At 34.9% G+C, this 23,152-nt stretch overlaps 1 protein-coding gene across 7 annotated transcripts; it reads right to left on the bottom strand.

Annotated features, from left to right (window-relative positions):
* Positions 1 to 547: 547 nt before the first annotated feature.
* Positions 548 to 17,707, bottom strand: LOC125656604 (receptor-type tyrosine-protein phosphatase T-like). 7 transcript variants are annotated; one of them, XM_056143716.1, is made up of 19 exons: positions 16,660 to 17,692; positions 15,994 to 16,086; positions 15,531 to 15,719; positions 15,239 to 15,445; positions 10,562 to 10,744; positions 9,906 to 10,097; positions 9,478 to 9,726; positions 8,965 to 9,060; positions 8,640 to 8,742; positions 7,443 to 7,683; positions 6,917 to 7,004; positions 6,743 to 6,819; positions 6,565 to 6,601; positions 6,222 to 6,322; positions 5,394 to 5,513; positions 4,187 to 4,300; positions 3,129 to 3,274; positions 2,607 to 2,742; positions 548 to 890 (listed from the first exon to the last, which is right to left on the bottom strand). In XM_056143716.1, exons 2-19 carry the CDS (start codon positions 16,076 to 16,078, stop codon positions 807 to 809), a joined length of 2,448 nt encoding a protein of 815 aa, XP_055999691.1. In that variant the 5' UTR covers positions 16,079 to 16,086; positions 16,660 to 17,692; the 3' UTR covers positions 548 to 806. The 7 variants fall into 7 exon arrangements, with proteins under 7 accessions (XP_055999691.1, XP_055999690.1, XP_055999694.1 ...); XM_056143715.1 differs by having other exon boundaries at positions 15,531 to 16,086; XM_056143719.1 differs by having other exon boundaries at positions 15,581 to 15,719; positions 15,994 to 17,686.
* Between the last annotated feature and the right edge of the window lie 5,445 nt (positions 17,708 to 23,152).

The following is a 23,152-nucleotide window of genomic DNA, read 5'->3' as shown; positions in this document are numbered from 1 at the left end:
AACGCAATTTGAAATTTTCTTCTTGTTTACGTCTTATTTCGTTGAGATTTCCTTTTTTATTTCATGAAACACGTCATGAAAGGATTACGTTTTTACGTGTAGTATGCCTTCAATCACAATACAAAAATTTCCTTCTTGCTAATGTACGTTTAACTACCTTGGACCTCAGTGCAAAATGCCGAGTAGAAAACAGTAGCAAGAGAATAACATTTTTTAAAACTCGTTTCATACATAAACTCAAGATAAAAACTCGACACAAGCGTCAAAGAGATCAGGCCTCAGAAGATGTTAAGAATTATTCTTCTTTTTTAAAGACGGGGCTACACTGATGACCATCTCTTCAGGAGGAAGAGTTAATTGTGAATTGAATATATTACTAGTTGTGGGAATACCCAGAGTAGTCTCGAATCCACAAAACACTGCATAAAGTCATCCTTGCTGTATTTCAGGAATGAATATATATATATATATATATATATATATATATATATATACACAGTAAGATATGGAATAAATTGAACCTCAAACAATATTAATATAGTACAAATTGACAATTATTCTCATGTTTATTAACTTTTCGATACTCATACGCTCAATTTAGTTCTAGAGACAATGCAATTCTAAGGCTAATATTAACAGTATGTTCAATCCCCAATTAAGTACGTATCCTATAAATTTTGGAAATATGAAATATTTTAAAATTTACATTAATCAAGCAGAAATGAAAACATTAATTCCGCAGAAACGCATGTACAGTTTGAAAATCCATAATATTAGAACAGACAGCACTGCCTGACAAAACAGCATTACAACACAGATAGACAGCTATGGCGAACGTTCATGTTTGTAAGTCCTTCAACCAGTGCATCATGGAGAAAGATGTACTGCTCCTAAAAATAAGACAAGGACCGATATAAGCAGGAAATAGATCATGAATCATCGCTACACATAAATAATCAAATTTGGTTATACTGTGCTCTGCACTAAGATTTGCTATGTTTAGTGACAGTGATTCATGGTCATGCATATTCTTTATCAACATCCGTACCAAGTTTAAGCTTCTAATCTCTCCTTTTGACAAGGTTGTGTTTGTTTACTAGCATTTATTTCTTACTTTATGTCGCATTCGAGAACCTTTCAATCAAACAGGGATGTCCCCGATGGTTTTGTTAATTTTCTTTTTACGTGTTAACGTCCGTTCCTTTCTTGGATTTTTAAAACTTATACATGTATTTAGACTTCACCGTCAGTGGGTAAAGAGCCCCAACATTTGTTCCCAAACATGGTGCTCTCGGCCGTGGCAGTGATGATTCTTTATACTACTCACGCCGAGTGTTGTGGAATGTCGGTTTATATAGTATAATGCTGAAGGACCCGCGACCCTCACTTCTAAATGCCAAGTGAATGGCAAGAGAAGGATCACGAACTTATAGAAATCTTTTGTTTGGTAAGAGGAGTGATTGAACCCATGATTTCCCAGCCACGAAGCAAACACTGTAACCACTGAATCACTACAAACGGTTACCAGATGAAGGTTAACTGAAGATCACCAGATGGAGGTCAAATGTCCAAAATCTGAACTATGCTCCGCTGTCTAGCCTGAATATTCCAACCCAGAGTCCATTGATTTACTATTTGTAGTTTAAGCTTCATGTTATTTATACCTACTCACCACTTTAATAGATGGTAGCTATGTGATTTTAATTCGAACAATAATTTAACCAAAACACACAGGTACGCATGTGCCTACCCACCAACCCAAACATACACACCTACATGCTCCCATCCTTAGCTTGGTTAGATGTCTTTATGGTATCATAAATATCCACATATTGTTGGGCTTAACTACTGGTAAACAGTTACTAGAGTAAACATTGTTTTTAATTATTCGAGGTTTTAACTTCATTTCCTAAATCACTTGATTCACAAACGTTTGTTCCCCAACGTCAAAGGATCAATGGCAATATTGATTGTCAATATAGTGTCGAAAATGTTTGTTGTAAAATTATGATCAAAGACAGACAAAAATAATGTTTTTAAACCTTTGTTGTTGATATTTATGTTAGAAAATAATCAAATTCAAATTATACATTATTTTCTTTCCTAACAAAAATTAATTTCTATAAAATACTATATATTCTATACTATAGAACCTAACTCTTCATTTTGATAGAATCTTAAATTTAATTTTCAATTTTATCAATGATTAAGGTTAAATTTACATACAAAACTACTATATTATCCCATTTTACAACAAAATAAAAATTGTAGATTCAGAGCTAAAATAACTTTAATGAGTTCATAGGCATATCTAATCTGTTGTTCATACACGTTCATTGTATTAAATTGCTATGTACATATGTATGAAAGGCGAATATAACGAACGGTGATCAATCTCATAACTCCTACAAACAATATAAAACAGAGAGTTGAGCAAACACGGACCCCTCGACACATCAGAGGTGGGATCAGGTGTCTGGGAGGAGTAAACATCCCCTGTATATGATGAATGACAATTTAAAAAAAATGAATTAATCAAATATATTTGTTTCATTCATTAGATGGTATTACCCCGTTCTTTATGTTAAAAGAGAGATAGCACTTACACATGTCTGTACAGATCCTACCCGCTGCTGTCTTAGAGAAGCAACATATCCCCTGACATCAATGGTCTGTTCCATAACGCTCTCTTCCAGGAGATAATCAAGGGAGATAAACGTCCCCGTTCTACCAATCCCGGCGCTAAAATATATGAATTCGACATTTTATCTATTTACATATGTATACTATTGTCTATCTGTCGTAGTCAAAACAATAAACGGATATCGAAGAATTTCGTGATCTTCTTATATAAGTTTATACTTGTTTTTGAATGAGTGTATACTTTCGAAATTCTGAAAGTCAAGTCCGCAAATTTACAAACCTGAAGCAATATAAACAAAATACCGTAAAGAACAATTAAAAGCAGTGAGGATGGACATAATGTATGATATTAGCATATTTGCTTAAGTTTGACGTTTGATTCCTTATGGCTGTAATACTTGTACTCAATAGTGGTAGGTAACCTTCAGGTTTGAAGTTCGCTTCAATAAAACTGCTATACGGCCGGGTACACTCATTTCGCTTACCTGCAATGGACGACCACTGGCCCATCTGAAATGCTCAGTCCATTTCTTACTAGGTTACGGAAGCATATGAGTGACGTCATATCATCTGGGACGGAGTTGTCCGGCCAAGTGGTGAAGTGGAACTGTGTTACCCTCTTCTCTTCATCCTAATATATATACATATAAATATTCTATACAATTGCATCGAGAGATCCACTCTCCTTATAAAATATCTTAAACACTGAATGACACAGCGACTGTTGGAAATTGCATCAGTGTGTATAAGTAGGGCTTTAGGAGCATAACAAAACTTCCTTTTTTAGGGAAGTCGTTGTGGCCGAGTGAACTTACGCACTGGTTTGACAATCTTGCTAGGCGGTGGGTGCCGTACGTCGCTGGTTTGACCCCGGGCTGGGACGAAAATGTTCAGTACCTAGTTGTGATTATTTCGTGCTTTATATATATATATATATATATATATATATATATATATATATATATATATATCCAAATTGTGTTTTTAAAAAAAATCACAGTGTCCGGTATGAAATATTAAAAGAAATAGAATAAACAGTACACAAAGTTAAAAATTTAATGCAAGCGCTTTCATTTTATAATCCTCAGGCGTTACATTTTAAAATAGTTTTGAAATGGTTTGACGTCATAAAGGCGTCCTAACATTTCACGTACATAACGACGTCATAAACGAATGAAGGGAAAAGGATTTTACGTTAAGCATGTTATGACGTCATAGATAATAACAGTAAACATATTTTACAGTAAGCTAATGAGAGCCGGTTTTAAAGTCTTAATAAAGTGTCTTTCTTTTTCTCGTCGGGAAATAGTATTTTCTGTATACAGTTTATAAAACGGAAATACACTGAATTGTCCGTGGCCACACACATCTATATGTTCACTAACTTTAATTTTTCTGTATTCGGGTGCTGAAATGTGTTGTTTATGAACTCGTATACGAGTTTGCAGAGTAGTTCCAATTTCACCGATATAATGTTTTCCACAGCCAGCACATGTTATAACATAAATTAAATTTTGGTGGAGCACGTCATATCTGAATTTACCGTAAATTCCTTGTTGTTAAATTCGAACGAACTTCCTTCCCTTAAGTATGGGCACGTTCCGCATCGCCGATCGTCACATTTGGTAACGGTGAAAAAATTTTTGTTGGACTTTTCCTGAAAATTAGATTAACATAACAGTCTCCTAATATTTTTTGGTTGTCTCTTGCTGTTGATAAAAGTATATTTCTTCATAATTTTCCCCATTTTTTCATCTGTTTTTAGTAGGTCGTTGAGTTGCCGAACGATAGGTGTAACATTAGAGTTCCTTGGGTTATATGTTGTAACTGATGATTATAAAATGAAAGCGATTCCGTTAAATTTTTAACTTTGTGTACTGTTTATTCTATTTCTTTTAATATATATATATATATATATATATATATATATATATATATATATGTGTGTGTGTGTGTGTGTGTGTGTGTGTGTGTGTGTGTGTGTGTGTGTGTGTGTAAATAGTGTGAGTATGGAGATGGACTGCAATGTTTCATGCTGGCATGTATCATTATTGTGCTTCATTTAAATATGCAAACTCGATGATATGTGAAAATATGAGTATGCAAAATCGATGATATGTGGTGTAATTGTGATTTTAACTTGATGATATGTGGTGTAATTGTGATTTTAACTTGATGATATGCGGTGTAATTGTGATTTTAACTCGATGATATGCGCTGTAATTGTCATTTTAATTCGATGATACGCGGTGTAATTGTGATTTTAACTCGATGATATGCGGTCGAATTGTGATTTTAACTCGATGATATGCGATGTAATTGTGAGTTTAACTTGATGATATGCGATGTAATTGTGAGTTTAACTTGATGATATGCGGTGTAATTGTCATTTTAACATGATGATATGCGGTGTAATTGTCATTTTAACTTGATGATATGCGATGTAATTGTCATTTTAATTTGATGATATGTGGTGTAATTGTGATTTTGACTCGATGATATGTTGTGTAATTGTGATTTTAACATGATGATATGCGGTGTAATTGTCATTTTAACTTGATGATATATGGTGTAATTATGATTTTAACTCAATGATATGCGGTGTAATTGTCATTTTAATTTGATGATATGCGGTGTAATTGTGATTTTAATTCGATGATATGCGGTGTAATTATGATTTTAACTCGATGATATACAATGTAATTGTGATTTTGACAAGGAGAGGGAGGGATAACGAAATAAGGAAGTACCTGATGTTGAACAGTCATATATCGCAGGACATAGTGATCATACACGTCCACAGTGTCCAGTGTGATGACGTAAGGGCCAATGTCCAGCAGCGTGTCCGGCCAGTACTTCAGACACTTCATCTGAAACACGAAGACGTTTGAAACTGTGAACATCCACCTGGTAATGTGTTCTATATCATTTGATAATATGGAAAAGAAAACTACAACCTCAAATATCTTGTGCGCATTAATGTTGTTTGGAGCTCCAGGGAATTTTTCTTACATGAATACATATGTAGAAATATCGTGAGCTTTAATTGGAGTGCCATAAATTTTGACCAATGCTTGACGCTCAAGGCCGTAGTGGTGGGGGCTTTTTATCGTACAGCCACCTACCGTGAGACGGGGTGTACACCTAAAAGTTGCCATATATTAAAAGACCGATAAAGCCGAATCCTTGGTAAAGGAGCAGTCACCACCTATATCATGAGTATTAGGTGTGCCGCGTTTTCAATCAAGGAATCTCCGTGAACAAAGCAAACCCCCTAAACACTACATTACTAACACTGCTTTGTGAATTTTATCCAGTAACATATACCGGTACTATGCAAATGATTTACGTGTATACAGTTTGGCTTATGCATATATTCTATCATTTCTTCCTAGGGTAAAACATTTACGTAAAATAGACCTTTTGATACAAAAAAAAAAAAAAGCGAACCCCCCCCCCCCCCGAAACCCCCCCCCCAACCCCCAAACAAACTTATTCATTAATTGTGTAAGTTAAAACATATTAACACATCAATCATGCAAATAATCATTCGATTATTTCAAGTTAAGCACAATTACTCTGTCTCCCTCGTAAAGATTAGTCAGCATAACGATCCGTGTTGAGTCGTTCTGCCAGATCACGGTCCAGAAATCCTCCAACGTCTTGGGGGTGAAAGGACCTAGATATTAAGTGTTTGAGCATACATTTTAACAACATATTCTTAATCTATTATGATAATCCATTTTTAATAGATGCATACTATTCTAAAGCTAAATTAAGTGCTTATCAATTAATTTGTCGTTTCAGGAAGGTTTGAAAACGGCCTCCTTTAAATTAACGCATTTAATATGAGTACACAGGGAACTTATCTATTACTGTCATTAACAAGTGTAATTCCGTTTTTCAAAATGAAGTTTGTACCTTGCGCAGCGATGTAACTTCGTTCCTTGTTGATACCCTGAAAATATATGCTTTACACAAATTAACCCTGCTTTCAGAATATAATTATGACTTTCTTCCTGTAGTGTTATTGTTATAACATTCTCAAATTGAGGAAAAATTAAAATGATGTACGTTCATTTCATAACTATGAACTAACATTAATGTAGGATGCATTGACAAAGTCATCGCTGTCATTTAAATCTTCTCTCATCAACTTCACACGATTATAGTCATCTGAAAAAACAACCCCAAAACATATGTACATGAAAGAGGCACGTGCGTTTTCAGATTTTCTTTTTATAGTCAATTTCCAGTCAAAATTTGTACTCACATGGATAAATTCCTTTGTATCGGTTTCCCTTTCTGTTGGATGCCCTCAGGGCATTCGAATGAGATTCTAGTAGTTCGGTGGGAAGATCCTGTGATCAAACCAAAGGATTGAAATACCAATGCTACCAAATTCATAAACTTGATAGAAGAATAACATAGTTTACATAGATTTTATTCTAAGAAGAAAGTTTTGAGTTTTATTGTAGATTTTGAGCTGTATATGCCTAATACTGATTGCTGTACATATATCCTTATTGCAGAAAAAACACTGTTATTGTGCAAGTACTACATTATCTCTACATGCCGTATTACCTGATGGAAGTGATATATTTACATGTACAGACAAATCGTAAATTGGTGTTGACCAAAATCAAGTGAAAAACTTCATTACCATTGGTTTGAACGTCAGAGGATTTTTTTTCATTATCATTAAATATTACAATCCATTTGAGATTAAAAAAACATATCAAATTCACTAGGGGTACATGATGTATCATATATGATGTATCACAGAAATGGATACCCACGTTAAATTCTTTCGCTAGTACTTCGTTGTCCTTTTTCTCTGGTAATTCTCTAATGAATTGATCTATAGAAATTCTTTGCGACATCAAATTACTGTACTCTACGGTAATGATTTCCTCCTCTACGAACAAAGACTCGTCCTGGGGAATCTCCTCCAGCTCGGACTCATTTCGTGACTCCACTCTATGGAATTCCACGAGGAGGCCATTTTCTTTTTCTGTTTTGTCTTGTCTTGTTCTCTTGCTAAAATAATTGAAAATGAAATTTAGCATATCTTTACAAAATGTCTGAAGATGGGCTACATGTATAATCTACAGGTTATTTCTTCGTTGAAGTCAATAGCAATGCGGCAATATTATTACCATTTATATAATGTAAAATACAGAACTTACTATCATTTGAAAGGTGAAAATAACGAACAGTGATTAATCTCATAACTCCTATAAGCAATACAATATATAGAGTTTGAGAAACATGGACCCCTGGATATACCAATGTGGGGTCAGTTGCCTAGGAGGAGTACCCATCTCCTGTCGACCGGTCACACTCGCCCTAAGCCCTATATCACTGGTATTAAACTGATGATAGTAACGATCGTTACTATCATCCCAAGATGGCGGAAGGTAATTCCGAAAATACCACATTTACTTATTATATCTATTTGTATTGTTTATTTGCGAATGGTATGTAGGTAAGAAATATCATACACTAGCAACAATTACGATCAGGTGTTATTTTATCTTTTATACGGCTCATATGAACAGAAAATTCGTCGTTGAAAAAACAGCGTGGATGATAGTAACGGAAATGAATGATGATAGTAACGTAAAACTTTCGTTACTATCATCCTCGCTATTTTTTCAACGACGAATTTTCTGTTCATATGAGCCGTATAAAAGATAAAATAACACCTGATCGTAATTGTTGCTAGTGTATGATATTTCTTACCTACATATCATTCGCAAATAAACAATACTAATATATATAATAAGTAAATGTGGTCTTTCTGGAATTTCCTTCCGCCATCTTGGAATGATAGTAACAATCGTTACTATCATCAGTTTAATACCAGTGTATATCTTGATCAGGTAAACGGAGTTATCAGTAGTCATATCAAATACCATACGTCTATCACGGGTTTATGTGTCGTCATGCAATGGAATATGAAGTTGAGTTGTAAAGGGCAATGTAAGCTTTACCTTTTGTTAAAGAGGACAACCACAGTTAGGACCAATACCAGAATTAACACCACGAGAACAGTCAGCAATATGACAGTCAGGTTATTTACCTCTCTATCTGCATCTGGAATAAAACTCCGGAGATTGTTATATTTATATGTGTTCATGTATGCACATGTATGCATTAATGCCTCCGATTAACAAATACATGTAAATAATGTAAGAGCTTTAGTTTGTCTTACAGCCTATAATAGTACAGGATTTAGGGTTAGAATCATACCATTCATAAACATATAGTACTGTTATAAATGTAACATTGAATTGATTGTAAGTCATGAGAGTGTACCTTGTTCGGCAACCATTTTGTCAGAAATGGTGGTGTCCTCATCACAGTTTGTGGTGACCTCATCATTGTTGGTTTTTCGTGTGAACGCTTCAGTTTCTGAACATAAACAAAAAACCAAACTACCGAGTGATATACGTTGTCAATTGTATTTCAAGCATTTAGAAGGATAGAGAACACCCCTATCATAATATAATGTCATTGATATCGGGTTGAAATTAAATACTCAATAGTATACCGCTGTAATTAAACTCATTGTGTGTGGGCCAACAAAATAATTCTTCGATTCGTTTCCTACTTATTAGAGTTTTTGTATTATATATACGTTCATTCAAATATAAGTTTGTAACAAAAACAAAACCTTAATCAGAAAATAAGATAAGTAAAAGGCGGGGCCAAGACTATATATACATGTATAACAAAAGGAAAATATTTCTTTTACTCAGGTAGTTTCCTCCGACTTTGATTGTCATTGATATCAAGGTATGAGAGTACTATAAGGTAAGGCAAATGCACCTTTAATTGTTGACGCTGTAGTGATTTCATGAGTACAACACTTTCCATAGTAACCCTCTATACAGCTCTCACACGTCCCTGATGTCTGGTCACACGTAGCGTTGAGAAAGTTTGTTGGACATTGGTGCTGACAAAAGTCACCATAGAACGGTCCATGGCATTGGTTACAGACACCTGTTATAGGACTGCAGGACACACACTCCTTCCTGCATTTAGCGCAGTTTGGTCCATAGCGACCTGCAGTACATACTGGGAAACAGATATTAAACGAAATTTAATCTGGGAATTTCGATATGCGTTTTGATAATTAAACATTCATTGAATTGACAGTATACTCGGTCCATTCAATCAATTTCAAGTTTCGCGAAAAAGAAGCGGAAGTAGTACTACATGAATTGATATTGTTTCGTCTTCACTCCGTTATTTACTTATAGGATACAATTCAAACAGCCTCAATGGTCCGTCATCGGTCCTTTTTATAAGAATGGTATCCCCCTTCATTTCTTTGTAACATTCCAAGGCTTTGTATTGTTGCTTTATTCCATGGAGACTGAAATTCTGACACATTGTTGATGAACTCGTTATTGCATCATCTTCTTTAAAGTGTACTTCATAATTTCCTGATAAAAAATAACAAGACAACATAATTGTTCAATACGAAATAACACATTCTCTATACATGTTTTTAGAAGTTCAAACGTACATTTTGCACCGATGTAAATGGCTGAAACATTGCCAAAACGGCGTAAAACCGTAATCAATCAATCTTTGATATTTTATACATTAGATATTTTACATGAATAAAGTTTTATACTCCAGAAAATCAATTTCTTTAAAATAAAGTTTAATTTCATATATGAGTTGATCAATAGAAGGTATGAGTCCCGACTATTATAATACCCAAAACGTACAATATCTTCTTAAGTGAAAATAGTATGATTAATTAATGCCATGTCTTGCAATATCTCAAAAAAATTCTATATAACCTAGTTAAAATGGTGTATTTCATGTTTCAATTCAAAATCATATTTTAAATGTTTTACTGATGGCTACTACTTGACTTATTCGCTTATCTTAAATATACCTCCCCATGTCGATATAAGAATCCATTTAATCACATAGTTTCTGTCCAATTTTAGGAACCAAGACGCCTGGGCCTGTTCTGGTGATTGGTAAAACGTGTCCATGTCGTTATCTAAAGCTTTGGACAATCCACTCGAAGATTCCGTAGAATTCAGTTGCATTGATCGATTAATACCAGACAGTTCTAGTAAAGAAATTTAAAAAAAACAAACATTATTATTGTAATCTAATCATTACAAATGTTGAACAATAAATATGGAAAGTATTACATTTGACACATTATAAATATTTACCTTGTAAAATGATCAGAAATTGAAAATAAATGAAACGTTTAATGAAAGATTAATTTTGGCAATTTGCAACTGTAACATGACGTAGCAAAGCTAATATGACAATTTTTATTTACTACCAGAACGTCGTTTTATTCTAAATTTGCACACAATAGTCAATTGATTTTGAAGTTTTGATGGACTTCGATACTTCCAATGAAAATGACACAGGTACAAATATTTGTAGTTGTAGTTCTCAAACACGATATAATCTGCCGCCAAGGGCTTTAGGCGTTTGCTCAGGAGTGACAGGACGCGGTTATCGTCGCAATAATTTTGCAAAGAAAGTGGATAGTGTAATAAATTCATGAAATTCGTGGCCGCAAGCTGCGAATGCAGAGTCGAACTTTGATCAGTGGATCGACGAATAGTGAACTCTATTGTTATTTGTCAACGCTTTTAAAGGACTATATTACTTGACAAAAAGAAATGATTTCATGAAAACCAAACTACCCCCAACTCCACCCGACTACTCTTTTATACCGATCCTCCGTAATGCTAAATACCCTTCCAAGCCCCTAAAAGGTATGGATATATGGCAGATAGTAAGTTGTTCCATTTCCGGAAACAAAAAAGGGGCCAAAAAAGAGTAGACCAGCTAAGCTCTATCGATCTACCGGGGCACCACAGGGTAAACTTTTATAAACGTTGAATTACACAATAGGTCTTTTGCGCCTTCTTTGAAATATTCATGTTTCAATAGAGAGAATAATAAATTCAGCAATATGTATACTAGATATAACTGTGCGTTCAAGACAAATGACCCCTGGTCGTCGGCTGGTAATGTGTGGAGAAGCAGTTACATTGCAAGTTCACATAATGTAGCCAGTTCTACATTTCGAACAGAGGCACATGCACCCGTTGTTGGAAGAATTGTTTAAGCCCATGTACATTCAACGTGTACAAATCTGTTATGTTCGCTCAGAATGACCTTGCAAGAAATCGGGAATTCATAGGACTAGCAAAATATAAAGCATGCATAGATTTCGGGTAAATCAGTATTCCAACAGAAACCCGAACTTCCACCCCAAAATCTTTGGATAATACAGGGATATTTTTGAAGTTCAACCGACGTTTTGTTCATGTTGTCGTTACCATTCATTATTCATATGATTATTTTGCTATTATATATCTAAGGTTTGTTTCGTTTTCGATTTAACGTACTATTCGAGATTTTCTTCATTCATGTCAAGGAGTCACCAGTGTAGGTGAAGTGCCAGAAATGTTCACGTTTGCATCGTGTTCAGGGATGTTGCAGTGAGGTCTCGATAACTTGTTAACACCAACATTTACTTGGTACTTCTGCCTTCAAGTTCTATTCGAAAGACGATGGCTTTCACTTTTCATGCTAGACGCTTTATGAATGAGCAATTCAACATCAGGATTGATGCAATGCCAGACTCGAGAATAAAACCCGGTCACTAGATTGTGAAATTAAGGCATAAAACTAGACAACCTCGACTTCTAATTTTCATATATATGTCTGCGATATTTGCTCATCAATCACAAAATCAACATAAGAAATCGTTAATTTGAATTGTCATTGACATGAAAGTATACCACTATTTCGTGACGTCATAATCGAAAACGTTACGATGCATGAAAAATTCACTGTTTTAATGTAACCTAGAAATTAGACATTAAATATGTTTTAAGCTTTTTAAATGTTTGCTATCTCCAGATACATAGATTTTGTATACTATATACACATGACTTAGTATAATTACAAAATACCATAAATACGCTATCTATAAACTTCTTTAGAAATGCAGTTTTCTTGAAGGTATCATTGGAGTACTAATTTAGAATTTAATAATAAAGTTTTCATTTTACTTTCTACTTTTTGTATCAATGTACTTCGTAGCTCATGATTGAAATAAGAGTTTACTTCAAATTATGTGTAGTTATGATGTTTAAGAATGTACCACAATGAAACTGCCAATTATATTTAAATTCCATTATCATTACTGTGAACACAACCATGTTTATCGTAGTAAACATTTAATAACGCTTTCGTACTTTGTATTGTCGAGGTAAACAATCATCTAAATTTTGTATTTTTTATGGTATTTGGGAGATTTTTTAAACAGGATTTTACGATTTTCAACAACCTCGTTTAAAGTTAGCACTATGGAAATGTTGTGTTAGTTATAACAATCTAATCTAAAAATACTACCTACCATTAGGTCAAATGCTGTCTGATGTGTTTCATACCAATCGTTAGGCCGTTCTCTACATGCTTATCGTGTGTACGGATTTCAAAATGTTTAAGAACAGAATACGTTTAATAACGAGTTTTTACTGAATGATACAATTACTGATACTTAAATACATCAAACTGTGAAATTGTTAAAATCAACAACAACAAAAAGTTCTGAAATAGATGAAATTTTGAATGAGTACATCATAACCTCAATAAAACTGTTTTTACCTATTTACGTTCGCTTATTCAGTACAGTGTTAGACACGGGAATTTTGCCTGAGGCATGCTTGAAAATATTATAGCAATCTGTTAGAATAAAGGTTGCACACATGACCCGAACAATTATAGACCTATTACCTTTTAAGTTCCATGGGAAAATTTTTCACTTCAATTATGTACGCCAAAAATTATGATATATGGAGAATTGGGAAGATGCCCATCAGATATTTATATCAAAATCTGAATAATAAATTTTGGGGCAATATTGTCAATGCCAAAGAAACAAAATTGTCATATGTATTTTATCAGTTTATTGATAAAAAAATAACAAAAATTAAATGGTATCGAAACGAAATGGATAAAAATATTAAAAGCATTAAGGCTTTAATATTACATGTGTATGAATATTCCAATATGTACAAAATAAAAGGTTGCTTGTAAATTCATTAAAACAAAAATCATATGATCAATTCCAGCAGCAATGATTGTCAGAATGGAATAATTGCAGCAAAGATAAAACTTACAACTTGTTTACAAATTTTGAATTTATATGTCAACATTATGTCTTGTTAATTTTGAATATTTATATAATACATACAATTGCAAGATTTAGAACGACAAATCACCGCTTACCAATAGAAACGGGGATATGGTCTAGTATACCCAAAGTAGATAGAAAATGTAATTTGTGTTATTCCGAAATACGCGATTTCATAATATTTTGTCATGTGAAAATTTAAAAAAACTTTCGAAAATGTACTTACCACAAAAAATTTCATCAAAATTAGTACCGTATATTTTACATCATAGACCCAAGATTTTAAAATTTCACAATTTATTTTCTTCTACGAATTTCAAATTGTTGTTGAATTAATCTATATTCATTAAAACTATGAATGAGGTGGTCAACCTTGTTGAAGTAAATTTGCCAATTATATTCTGTAATATTCATTATTGTATATTTATATTTGTACCTCAATACGCATGTATATGTAGATTTTAATATGATTGTCTATGTATTTATCTATGTCATGTTGATTGAATTGTGAATTGTGCGATTTCTAAGTTTATTATATAAAGATATCGTGCTCATGGCTGGTGTGATCGGTCAACAGGAGAGCTGTCTTCTCCTAGGTACAATGTATCTTATGAAAGGTGAAGATAACGAACAGTGATCTATCTCATAACTCCTAAAATCAATACAAAATAGATAGTTGGGCAAACACGGACCCCTGGACACACCAAAAGTGGGATCAGGTGCCTAGGAGGAGTAAACACCCCCTGTAGACGGGCCACACCCGCCGTGATACCTTTATCCTGATAAGGTAAATGAAGTTACCCGTAGCCAAAATCAGTGTGCCAAGAATGGCCCAACAATGGGTATAAAACACGTCAGACAGCATTTGGTTCAATGATAGATTGTACTGACGAACTAAATCGTTATAACGAGCATAGAATCTGCGAATGCTGACTTCAATCGAGACTATTATCTCCTTAATGGTGTGAGCAGTGGTCCTACTCTTAATTTTGTATTCTATTTATGGGATTATGGGATTTATTACTGTTATCGTCACTTCTTTTATTGATCTTCAATATCCTTACCAACTTTTATTAACATTGTATTTGAAAATACATGTATATCTTCCTATTGAATATTTTAAAAAAGCAACACACCCAAATCTTTGATTCCTACTCCTCGAGGCACATTATTCCACCTCTGGTATATCCAGGAATCCGTGTTTGCCCAACTCTCTATTTTGTAGTTTTTATAGGAATAATAAGAGTTATCAATGTTCGTTATCTTCACCATTCATTACCCAAATCAAAAATACCGACACTTTGATACATTACAGGAAATTGAATAAAGGTACTTGTATTACAAGTTAATTAGCGGTGTAAGTAAGAATGGAAACAAAGTATAGAATACCTATTGGTTTTAATTCAAACACTTTTGTTTGTCCATTTCCTGTTCGAGTTATCCTGATTCTATTTCCTTTCCGGTAGACAGCACTGGGATATTCACATGTTATCAGCTGCTGAAGCGATGTTGAATTCATTCCATCAGATTGGGTGAGATCCGTACACTTCACAGGCGATACACCTCCAATTATTTCTACATCTATACTGTAGGTACCTGTTGAAAAGAAGCATCAGAAATGGAAACGCAAGGTGGTAAAATTCTATCAAATAACACATCAATGTGCAATAATGTTTCATACCAGCACCAATGGAAAGAAAAATCCAATCAATTGTATAAATATTGTCTAACTCAAGAGACCAGGACTGATTAACTCCATCATTGGTTAGAGAGAAGGTCTCCATGCTGTCATCACAACCAAGACTGGCAGCAAAAGATCCATTGGTTGATGTCTGCTGAGACCGTGCGCAGACTGTATATGTCCATGTTTCTAGAGAATAAGTAAAAGTAGAGAAAACAATTTGTGATAACAAGAGTATATAATATAGCCCAGTCCCAAAGTGTGATCTGTAAATATTATAAGCCATTATAAAATAAAGGTCCTCTCAAAACAGTTTAGCCATTTGTATTAAATATCTTATGCTTTTAATTGTTGAAATTAAAATTTCGGAACATTTAGCAAGTAGCTGTTAGTTAGTTTAAATACAAATAAATTTATTGTAAAGTAATCGCGGAAACCATCTACATTAAGACATGATGCTTACCTGGAATGGTGGTTGCAAGTAGTATTATTGCAGTATGAAGATATTCCATTAATACGGATACGTACCAGAGTTGAATATAATTCATGATTTTTCCTGAAACGCAAAAAACTGAACTACGTGTCAGAGAGTTTATAAAATACTTAGGATGATAACATCCTCATGGGGGTCGATTGCACACTGTGTTACTTAGTACAATTCTCCCTCATATACTTTCGTTCGCCCAATTCCTCTCTTTGCTTTGACAGGGAAATATTATTTGTATATCCGTCCTACTCTTTGGCATATACTAACATTGTGCGTTATGTAAAACTGACTTTCTACAAATATGGATCTATTTAATTTTAGCATGACGTTCTCAGTAATACACATTTGGTTGTTTCATTGAATTATATTTCTCGATATTGGAACTGTGGTCTTCAAACGTGAAACAGCCTTGTTCGTTTATGTTATGGGGAAATAAAACAATTTTAGTCTGACAACAGTTGTGCACAATCGGTTTCACAGCTATATAAATTAAAGCATGTTTTCATTCTCCCTATATTTCCATGATACAATCCTGATAGCCATGCATGTAATTATATTCCTTGTAAGGAACTATACAAATCACAGAACACTTGATACGCCTGAAATGTTTAGCCACAATAAGGAATAAAATATAGTAATCACCATCAAAAGATTCTCATCAGCAGAAATATAAATTAATGATACTCTGGATGATTTCTGTAACTCCACCCCAAACATGCTTTATTTCCACGAGCGCTGGACTGAACATTACACTGTATCCTAGAAAGAATGGAATTGGGTAACGTCAATAAACTATATACTGTAGGAAATGAACTGGGTTCAATACAAAGTATGTATACAAAGTATGACGGTAATTTAACATTCCTTCCGTAGGAGAATTTGGAACTCCGAACAATAACAGATGTGCCTATGCTGTATGACTGTGGTTCATTCTACTACGGTTATTGCAGAGATCAAGAGAAATATCGCTACCATTATTCTACACAAGTTTAGCTTTTGAAAAAAGCTTAGGGCATCAGCCATTGACATTTCCAAAATGAAAAGAAGAGTTTTATAAACTGAAGTTCACCTACATGCACATATAAGCTGTAAAATCATATGAAGATGATATAATCATGATATTCGAAACGGGGAGGGAGTATCGATCGCCATCAACTTGGAAGGGGTATCTAGTTAAAATATGTACTACTTATATTGCTCAACTTTCATACTTTGTACGATCGGCGGAATTATATACCTGTCATTATGATTAGTTCAGGTTGGTTCCCGCTCGATAATCTTTCCGTCTAATTGCCTGTAAAGGGTTGCAAAACTCGACACTTACGGCCTTTAAACAGTGACGAACTTTATCATGAGAGATCTGCTGCGACACGGGATGTCAGGTTTTGCAGTCTCATCCGAAGGACCGCCCCATTTAGTTGCCTCTTACAAAAACCGAAGGGTGAATTGTTTATGCTTGATGTTTTGTAAAAGTAAATGGAAGACGCTGTATACATGGCATGATGTTGACTGCAACCCGTTTTACCTTCATGCTTGAAGACAATTACAATGTGTATGATTATTATGAGGGCTTCCCCTGATGACAGGAATATTTTTATTTCTGATACACTACAGAAAGTATGTTTCAGCTCAAGTTAAAATTATGAGAATCCAATCACTCGACCCCTCCTATCCGTTCATAATTTTGTAAATCTTTATTTCAAAGCCACGCGCTTCAAACGAGAGAGAGAGAGAGAGAGAGAGAGAGAGAGAGAGAGAGAGAGATTAACATAAAATGAAGGAAAAAGTTATGAAAGTAAAGACTAACTAATACACTAATAAACCCTGGGAAAATCTACTTTGACACATACTTTTATATCTTCTTATCATCAAAATACATGGCCTTTTCCTTTTAAATTCTTACTTCAGGTTAATTCATTCATTCATTAAGAGGTCCATGTTTGTTCAACTTTCTATTTTGTATTGTTTATAGGAGTTAGATTGATCACTGTTCGTTATTTTCGGCTTTCATTCACCAATGTTCACGATACTCAATAGAAATATAATAAATATATAGTATCTAGATATTTTAACCACATATAGTATATAAATCATTTAACCACATTCATGTATATGATTGTAGTTACATGTCGGGTAACATTACATGATATGCACCTGCGCTCGTTTAAACGGTAGCACCGTCATCATTAAAATGATGCTCTATTTTGACAGGAAGTCTTATTGATTTTCTTGTCCTCTAACTATAGAATACATCGCAATGCCAAGAATATAGAGCAAAGGTTCTTGACATCTAATTATAGTCGTGAGTCACTTTAATCCCAAGTATCGATGGTTTCTCTGCACAAGCATATTGTTATTGACTTTCTTTAAAATATATATTTTAAAGGTTTGCATCAATGAACTGTTAAATAGCACTTCATTACAGATTTAATAAATGGCTTCTGCATAAAACACAGGTACAGAATAGACCATTCTCGAAAAGGAACGATAACTCTGGGTGGAGAAGAACCATTCTCTGCCCAGAGTTCCGTGCGCTACTCGCACTACAGGTATAAGAGAAGCTTGCGTAACACGCTCTCTGGCGAGAGTATGGGAGAATAACGTCAGACGCGAATCAGTTTAAAACAGTGACATAAATATTTTAATATGCAGTTTTCTAGAATCGAACTAAAATAAGACATAAAGGTGTAGCATTCTAAAAGTATTTCTCAGTTATTTTAATGATTTACAAGAAGACGTTATGCATTATACATCTTTTTGTTTCTCCGAACGCGACTATATCAGGAATGAATTACTCTAACTTCATCTCCCAGAATTCTCTTACACGCAAGGACATTTGAAGTGTAACCCACTTTTATTACATTCTCTCACCAGAGGGCGCTTTACGCAAGCTTCACTTACACTTCACTTATTCATAGTGCGAGTAGCGCACGGAACTCTGGGTAAAGAATGTTGTTATTAGTCAACCCAACTACGTAAGTATTCAAAGATAATCAGAACAGAGATACACATCAAACTTTCAAAAGAAAAAACAACAAATGTATTAATTTAAGATGTAATACTTATTGATACCACATTGGTTTCCACGTCACATATTTAAGTAGAATTGGCGTTTTGAAAAAAGAAATGGCATACTTGTTTGAAATTCCAAAAAAAACATTTTGCTATAAAGTACGCGGTGGTGAATTACGTGGCTTAAAAAAAGATGATGCTTATTTTGCACGTAGAATTACAATTTTAGTAGACATGATGTATATTTGTTTATGAGAAAATTAATAAAATGTTGATATAAATGATGTGACAATTCGTTATTGATAAAGGTGTCACCTGTGCTTACTCGTTTGAAGTTTCCTTTGTGTTGACTTTCGTCGTCATTTTTCGGGGTAAAAGGTCATGCCAAAGTCACCTGATTCACCACTGTGAAATACATGGAGTACACAATTGCCTATACAGCCATTCTTATATCAAAGTTGCCGCTGATACAGGTGTATGAAATATGTGTGATCTTTATTTTTCGAAATTAGTATATGCTTCAGCTTCGTCAATTTTTGGCCAAATATGAAGAAACTCGGAATCTTTGTTAATTGTGTGACCTTCTCGAGAATATGGCATTTGTCAAATATTAAATGGATGCACATTTTGAGATAGATACGAACTGGGTTCGAAATAATGATCTACATTCTTGTTCACAATGACTTCTCAAAATGGAGGCGATGGGGGATACCCTTATCCAACTTTTCCTTCACAGTTGCTTCGCGTCTCGTGTGATCTGATGATCCGCGCCTGTCAACGAGACGTGATCCGACTCTTCGGATAAAGTTACTGTAGTAATAATATATATCTACTAGTGAGGGGTTTTGATACGTCAATCATCTGGGTCGTCAGGAAAGTATTTATCTTTTCAAATGACATGCTTCATAATTAATACTATATTCCAGGAATAAAACGTGTAAGTTCCTATACACGGTGTAACAAACAGTAATATTTCAATGACAAAAATAAAACACCACATATTCATCCACTTCTGCTTTATTCTAATATGCTTTATTTAAAATATATATTAACGGAATTTTTGTTAATTGTGTGACCTTCTCGAGAATATGACATTTGTCAAATATTAAATGGATGCACATTTTGAGATAGATACGAACTGGGTTCGAAATAATGATCTACATTCTTGTTCACAATGACTTCTCAAAATGGAGGCGATGGGGGATACCCTTATCCAACTTTTCCTTCACAGTTGCTTCGCGTCTCGTGTGATCTGATGATCCGCGCCTGTCAACGAGACGTGATCCGACTCTTCGGATAAAGTTACTGTAGTAATAATATATATCTACTAGTGAGGGGTTTTGATACGTCAATCATCTGGGTCGTCAGGAAAGTATTTATCTTTTCAAATGACATGCTTCATAATTAATACTATATTCCAGGAATAAAACGTGTAAGTTTCTATACACGGTGTAACAAACAGTAATATTTCAATGACAAAAATAAAACACCACAGATTCATCCACTTCTGCTTTATTCTAATATGCTTTATTTAAAATATATATTAACGGCAAACTAACAACTTAACTTTATGATAAACGGGATAATTTCAGCTTCTCCATCGTCAAATTCCCATATTTATGTAGTGATATTCCATTATCACTTGCATATGGGTTTATATCTCTCATTTGATTCATACGCAAGAGCTTATTCTGCGTACGGTCAGTTTTTAAATCGAGGCAAGCTACTGACAAACAAGTATATGGTGCAGGGCTTTCAACATTCTCAATTAAAGTCAGTACTTGCAAATTATATGGCCGTTATAACGATCTAGTTTGCCAATTCAACCTATCACTGATTCAAATCTTGTCTGACGTGTTTCACATCGCTTGTCAGGCCGTTCTTAGCACACTGATTTTGATTACGGTCTACAGATAACTCCTTTTGCCTGATCGGGATATGGGGCTCACGGCGGACGTGACCGGTCGACAGGGGATGCTTACTCCTAGGCACCTGATTTCAGTTCCGGTATGACCAGGGGTCCGTGTTTGCCCAACTCTCTAAATTGTATTGCTTATAGGAGTTATTAGATTGACCGCTGTTTGTTATCTTCACCTTTGATACAACTATTACTTGTCACAAATAGACTCAGACAATTTATGTATGGTTTAGTTGCGCTGATTTGTAGTCCAAGTCCGTCAGGCATCAGGGGCGGATGCAATAATTTTTGAAAGGGTACCATTGATTTTGATTTTTAAAAAGGTGCGGGTGTCCACCCTCAGAATGTGTTATTTTTGCCTCTTTGGGAACTTTTTTTCTGACAAAAAGGAGGTGTTTCAACCCCTTGACCCCCCCCCCCCCCCCCCCCCCCCCCCTCTGGATCCATCACTGAACATACTGTTGATTTCACAGTGTGTTGCAGAAAGTTGCTGTTACATGTATTTCTTTATCCGATTTTCATTGAAATAATCCACATACAATACAATACAATACATCGTTTAATTTGTGGACTCAATTAGTGGATTACCAAGTGAAAATGCACTGCTTTTAAATTTCTTCTTCCTGACTCCTGGATATTGAATAACCACACTGATTACAAAGCAATACAATAGACTTCTTTAAAAATGTTAAAATAATGGTCCCTGGGTCTTGCATTAAAGTGTTAAGAAGGGTTTTCATGGTTTCTACAATGAAAATTAATTATATTTTACCGGTCGCGGTAACTCAGTGGTAGAGCATTCGCTTCGTAAACAGGAGGTCGTGAGTTCGAATCCCGCTCGTACCATGGCTGCGTCAAACCTAATACTCTAAGATAGGTAGTGTTTGCTCCTTTGCCAAACGTTCGACATTTAAAAGTGAGAATCCCGGGTCTTTCGGGTATGACCTTATAAAAGGAGATCCCGTTTCACGGCAGGCGTTGGCATGGTAAAGAACCCTAACTGCTACGGCCTTAAGCGCTAAACATATGTCTAAAATTTGTAGTTCTTCACCTACAGATGGTGACTTCTCAAACTGAGTAAAAATTTCTCGACGGGAGTTAAAACAACCTAACAGCCATCTTTTGAAATCTCCTCGCCTACCGAATATCTAAAAATCATCAACCCGTGGGGATCCGGGTTAGAATACGTCCCCAGTACCCCTCTATTGTAGTAAGAGGCGATTAAATGGGGCTGACCGCAAAAACGGAGGTCCTGTGTCACAGCAGGTTTGGCATGATAGATATATCTCCCTGCTTCATGGCCATAAGCACCGAGCATAAGCTTATATTTTGTAGCCTTCACTGGCAATAGAAACGTTTCCATATGGGTGAAAGATGTTCGAGAAGGACGTTAAACAATACAAACAATCTAATAAATATAACCAAGTGAATTACTGACGAATACTTAGTGGAGAAATATATACCAAGTGACATAAAATCTATGGTTACTGGGATGGAGATCTGGTAGTCCTGCATGTCAAACAACTAACGAGAATTCATAGTAAATTAAAAAGGGTTAACTTTATCAACTCGTGCCCTCAGATAAGATATTTAGCCCCCCCCCCCCCCCCCCCCCCCCCCCCCCCCCCCCCCCCCCACGATTTAAATATGTCTCTAGAATTAAAACAAAGTTGGACATAACTGCTTCATAGGTAGTGGACACACTCATTAAAATCAAACTTCCCTGGGTCAGAACTTCTTAGTGAAGGAGTATTTGAAGTTCACTGGGCACATATAATGCGGAACTCACTTCACCAGCATCATACAGCTCTTGCTTGTCGTGTGACACTCAGGTGACCAGTAAGGTCCATGGAGCTTTTATCAAAAACTGAATTGGAAGTTCGATTGTTAAAACATGAAATTGATATTCTATTCAAATACACTAAATGCTGTCATTTGACGTGCTCAAAGGAACATCACACTCAGATATGTAGCATCTCAAGGACGTGATACAAATACTTCCTACTGGAAATATTGAAGGGAAGATACAATTTGTTGCTTGTGCTTTACGAATACACCCCCACCCCCACCCCCAGTTTATAGTGTACTCGTACCATTCTGTGGGGTCATGCATTATATGAGGTGATTAGATGTATTAGATGAGGTGATTAAATGTATTATATGAGGTGATTAGATGTATTATATGAGGTGATTAGAAGTATTAAA

This window comes from Ostrea edulis, chromosome 7, assembly GCF_947568905.1.
Source record: "Ostrea edulis chromosome 7, xbOstEdul1.1, whole genome shotgun sequence".
In the NCBI taxonomy this organism is placed as follows: Eukaryota; Metazoa; Mollusca; class Bivalvia; order Ostreida; family Ostreidae; genus Ostrea; species Ostrea edulis.
The sequence above is the reverse complement of the archived record's forward strand: the minus strand, read 5'-3'. Positions and strand labels throughout refer to the sequence as shown.

Bases quoted from the DNA above. Each gene is read 5' to 3' on its own strand.
- LOC125656604 (XM_056143714.1), bottom strand. From the start codon at position 15,816: ATGGCTTATAATATTTACAGATCACACTTTGGGACTGGGCTATATTAT. The intron at 6,820-6,916 runs GTGAGTACAAAT...TTGTTTTTTCAG, and splicing joins ATACAAAGGAATTTATCCAT to ATGACTATAATCGTGTGAAG. The intron at 6,323-6,564 runs GTACAAACTTCA...CTTAATATCTAG, and splicing joins AAGTTACATCGCTGCGCAAG to GTCCTTTCACCCCCAAGACG.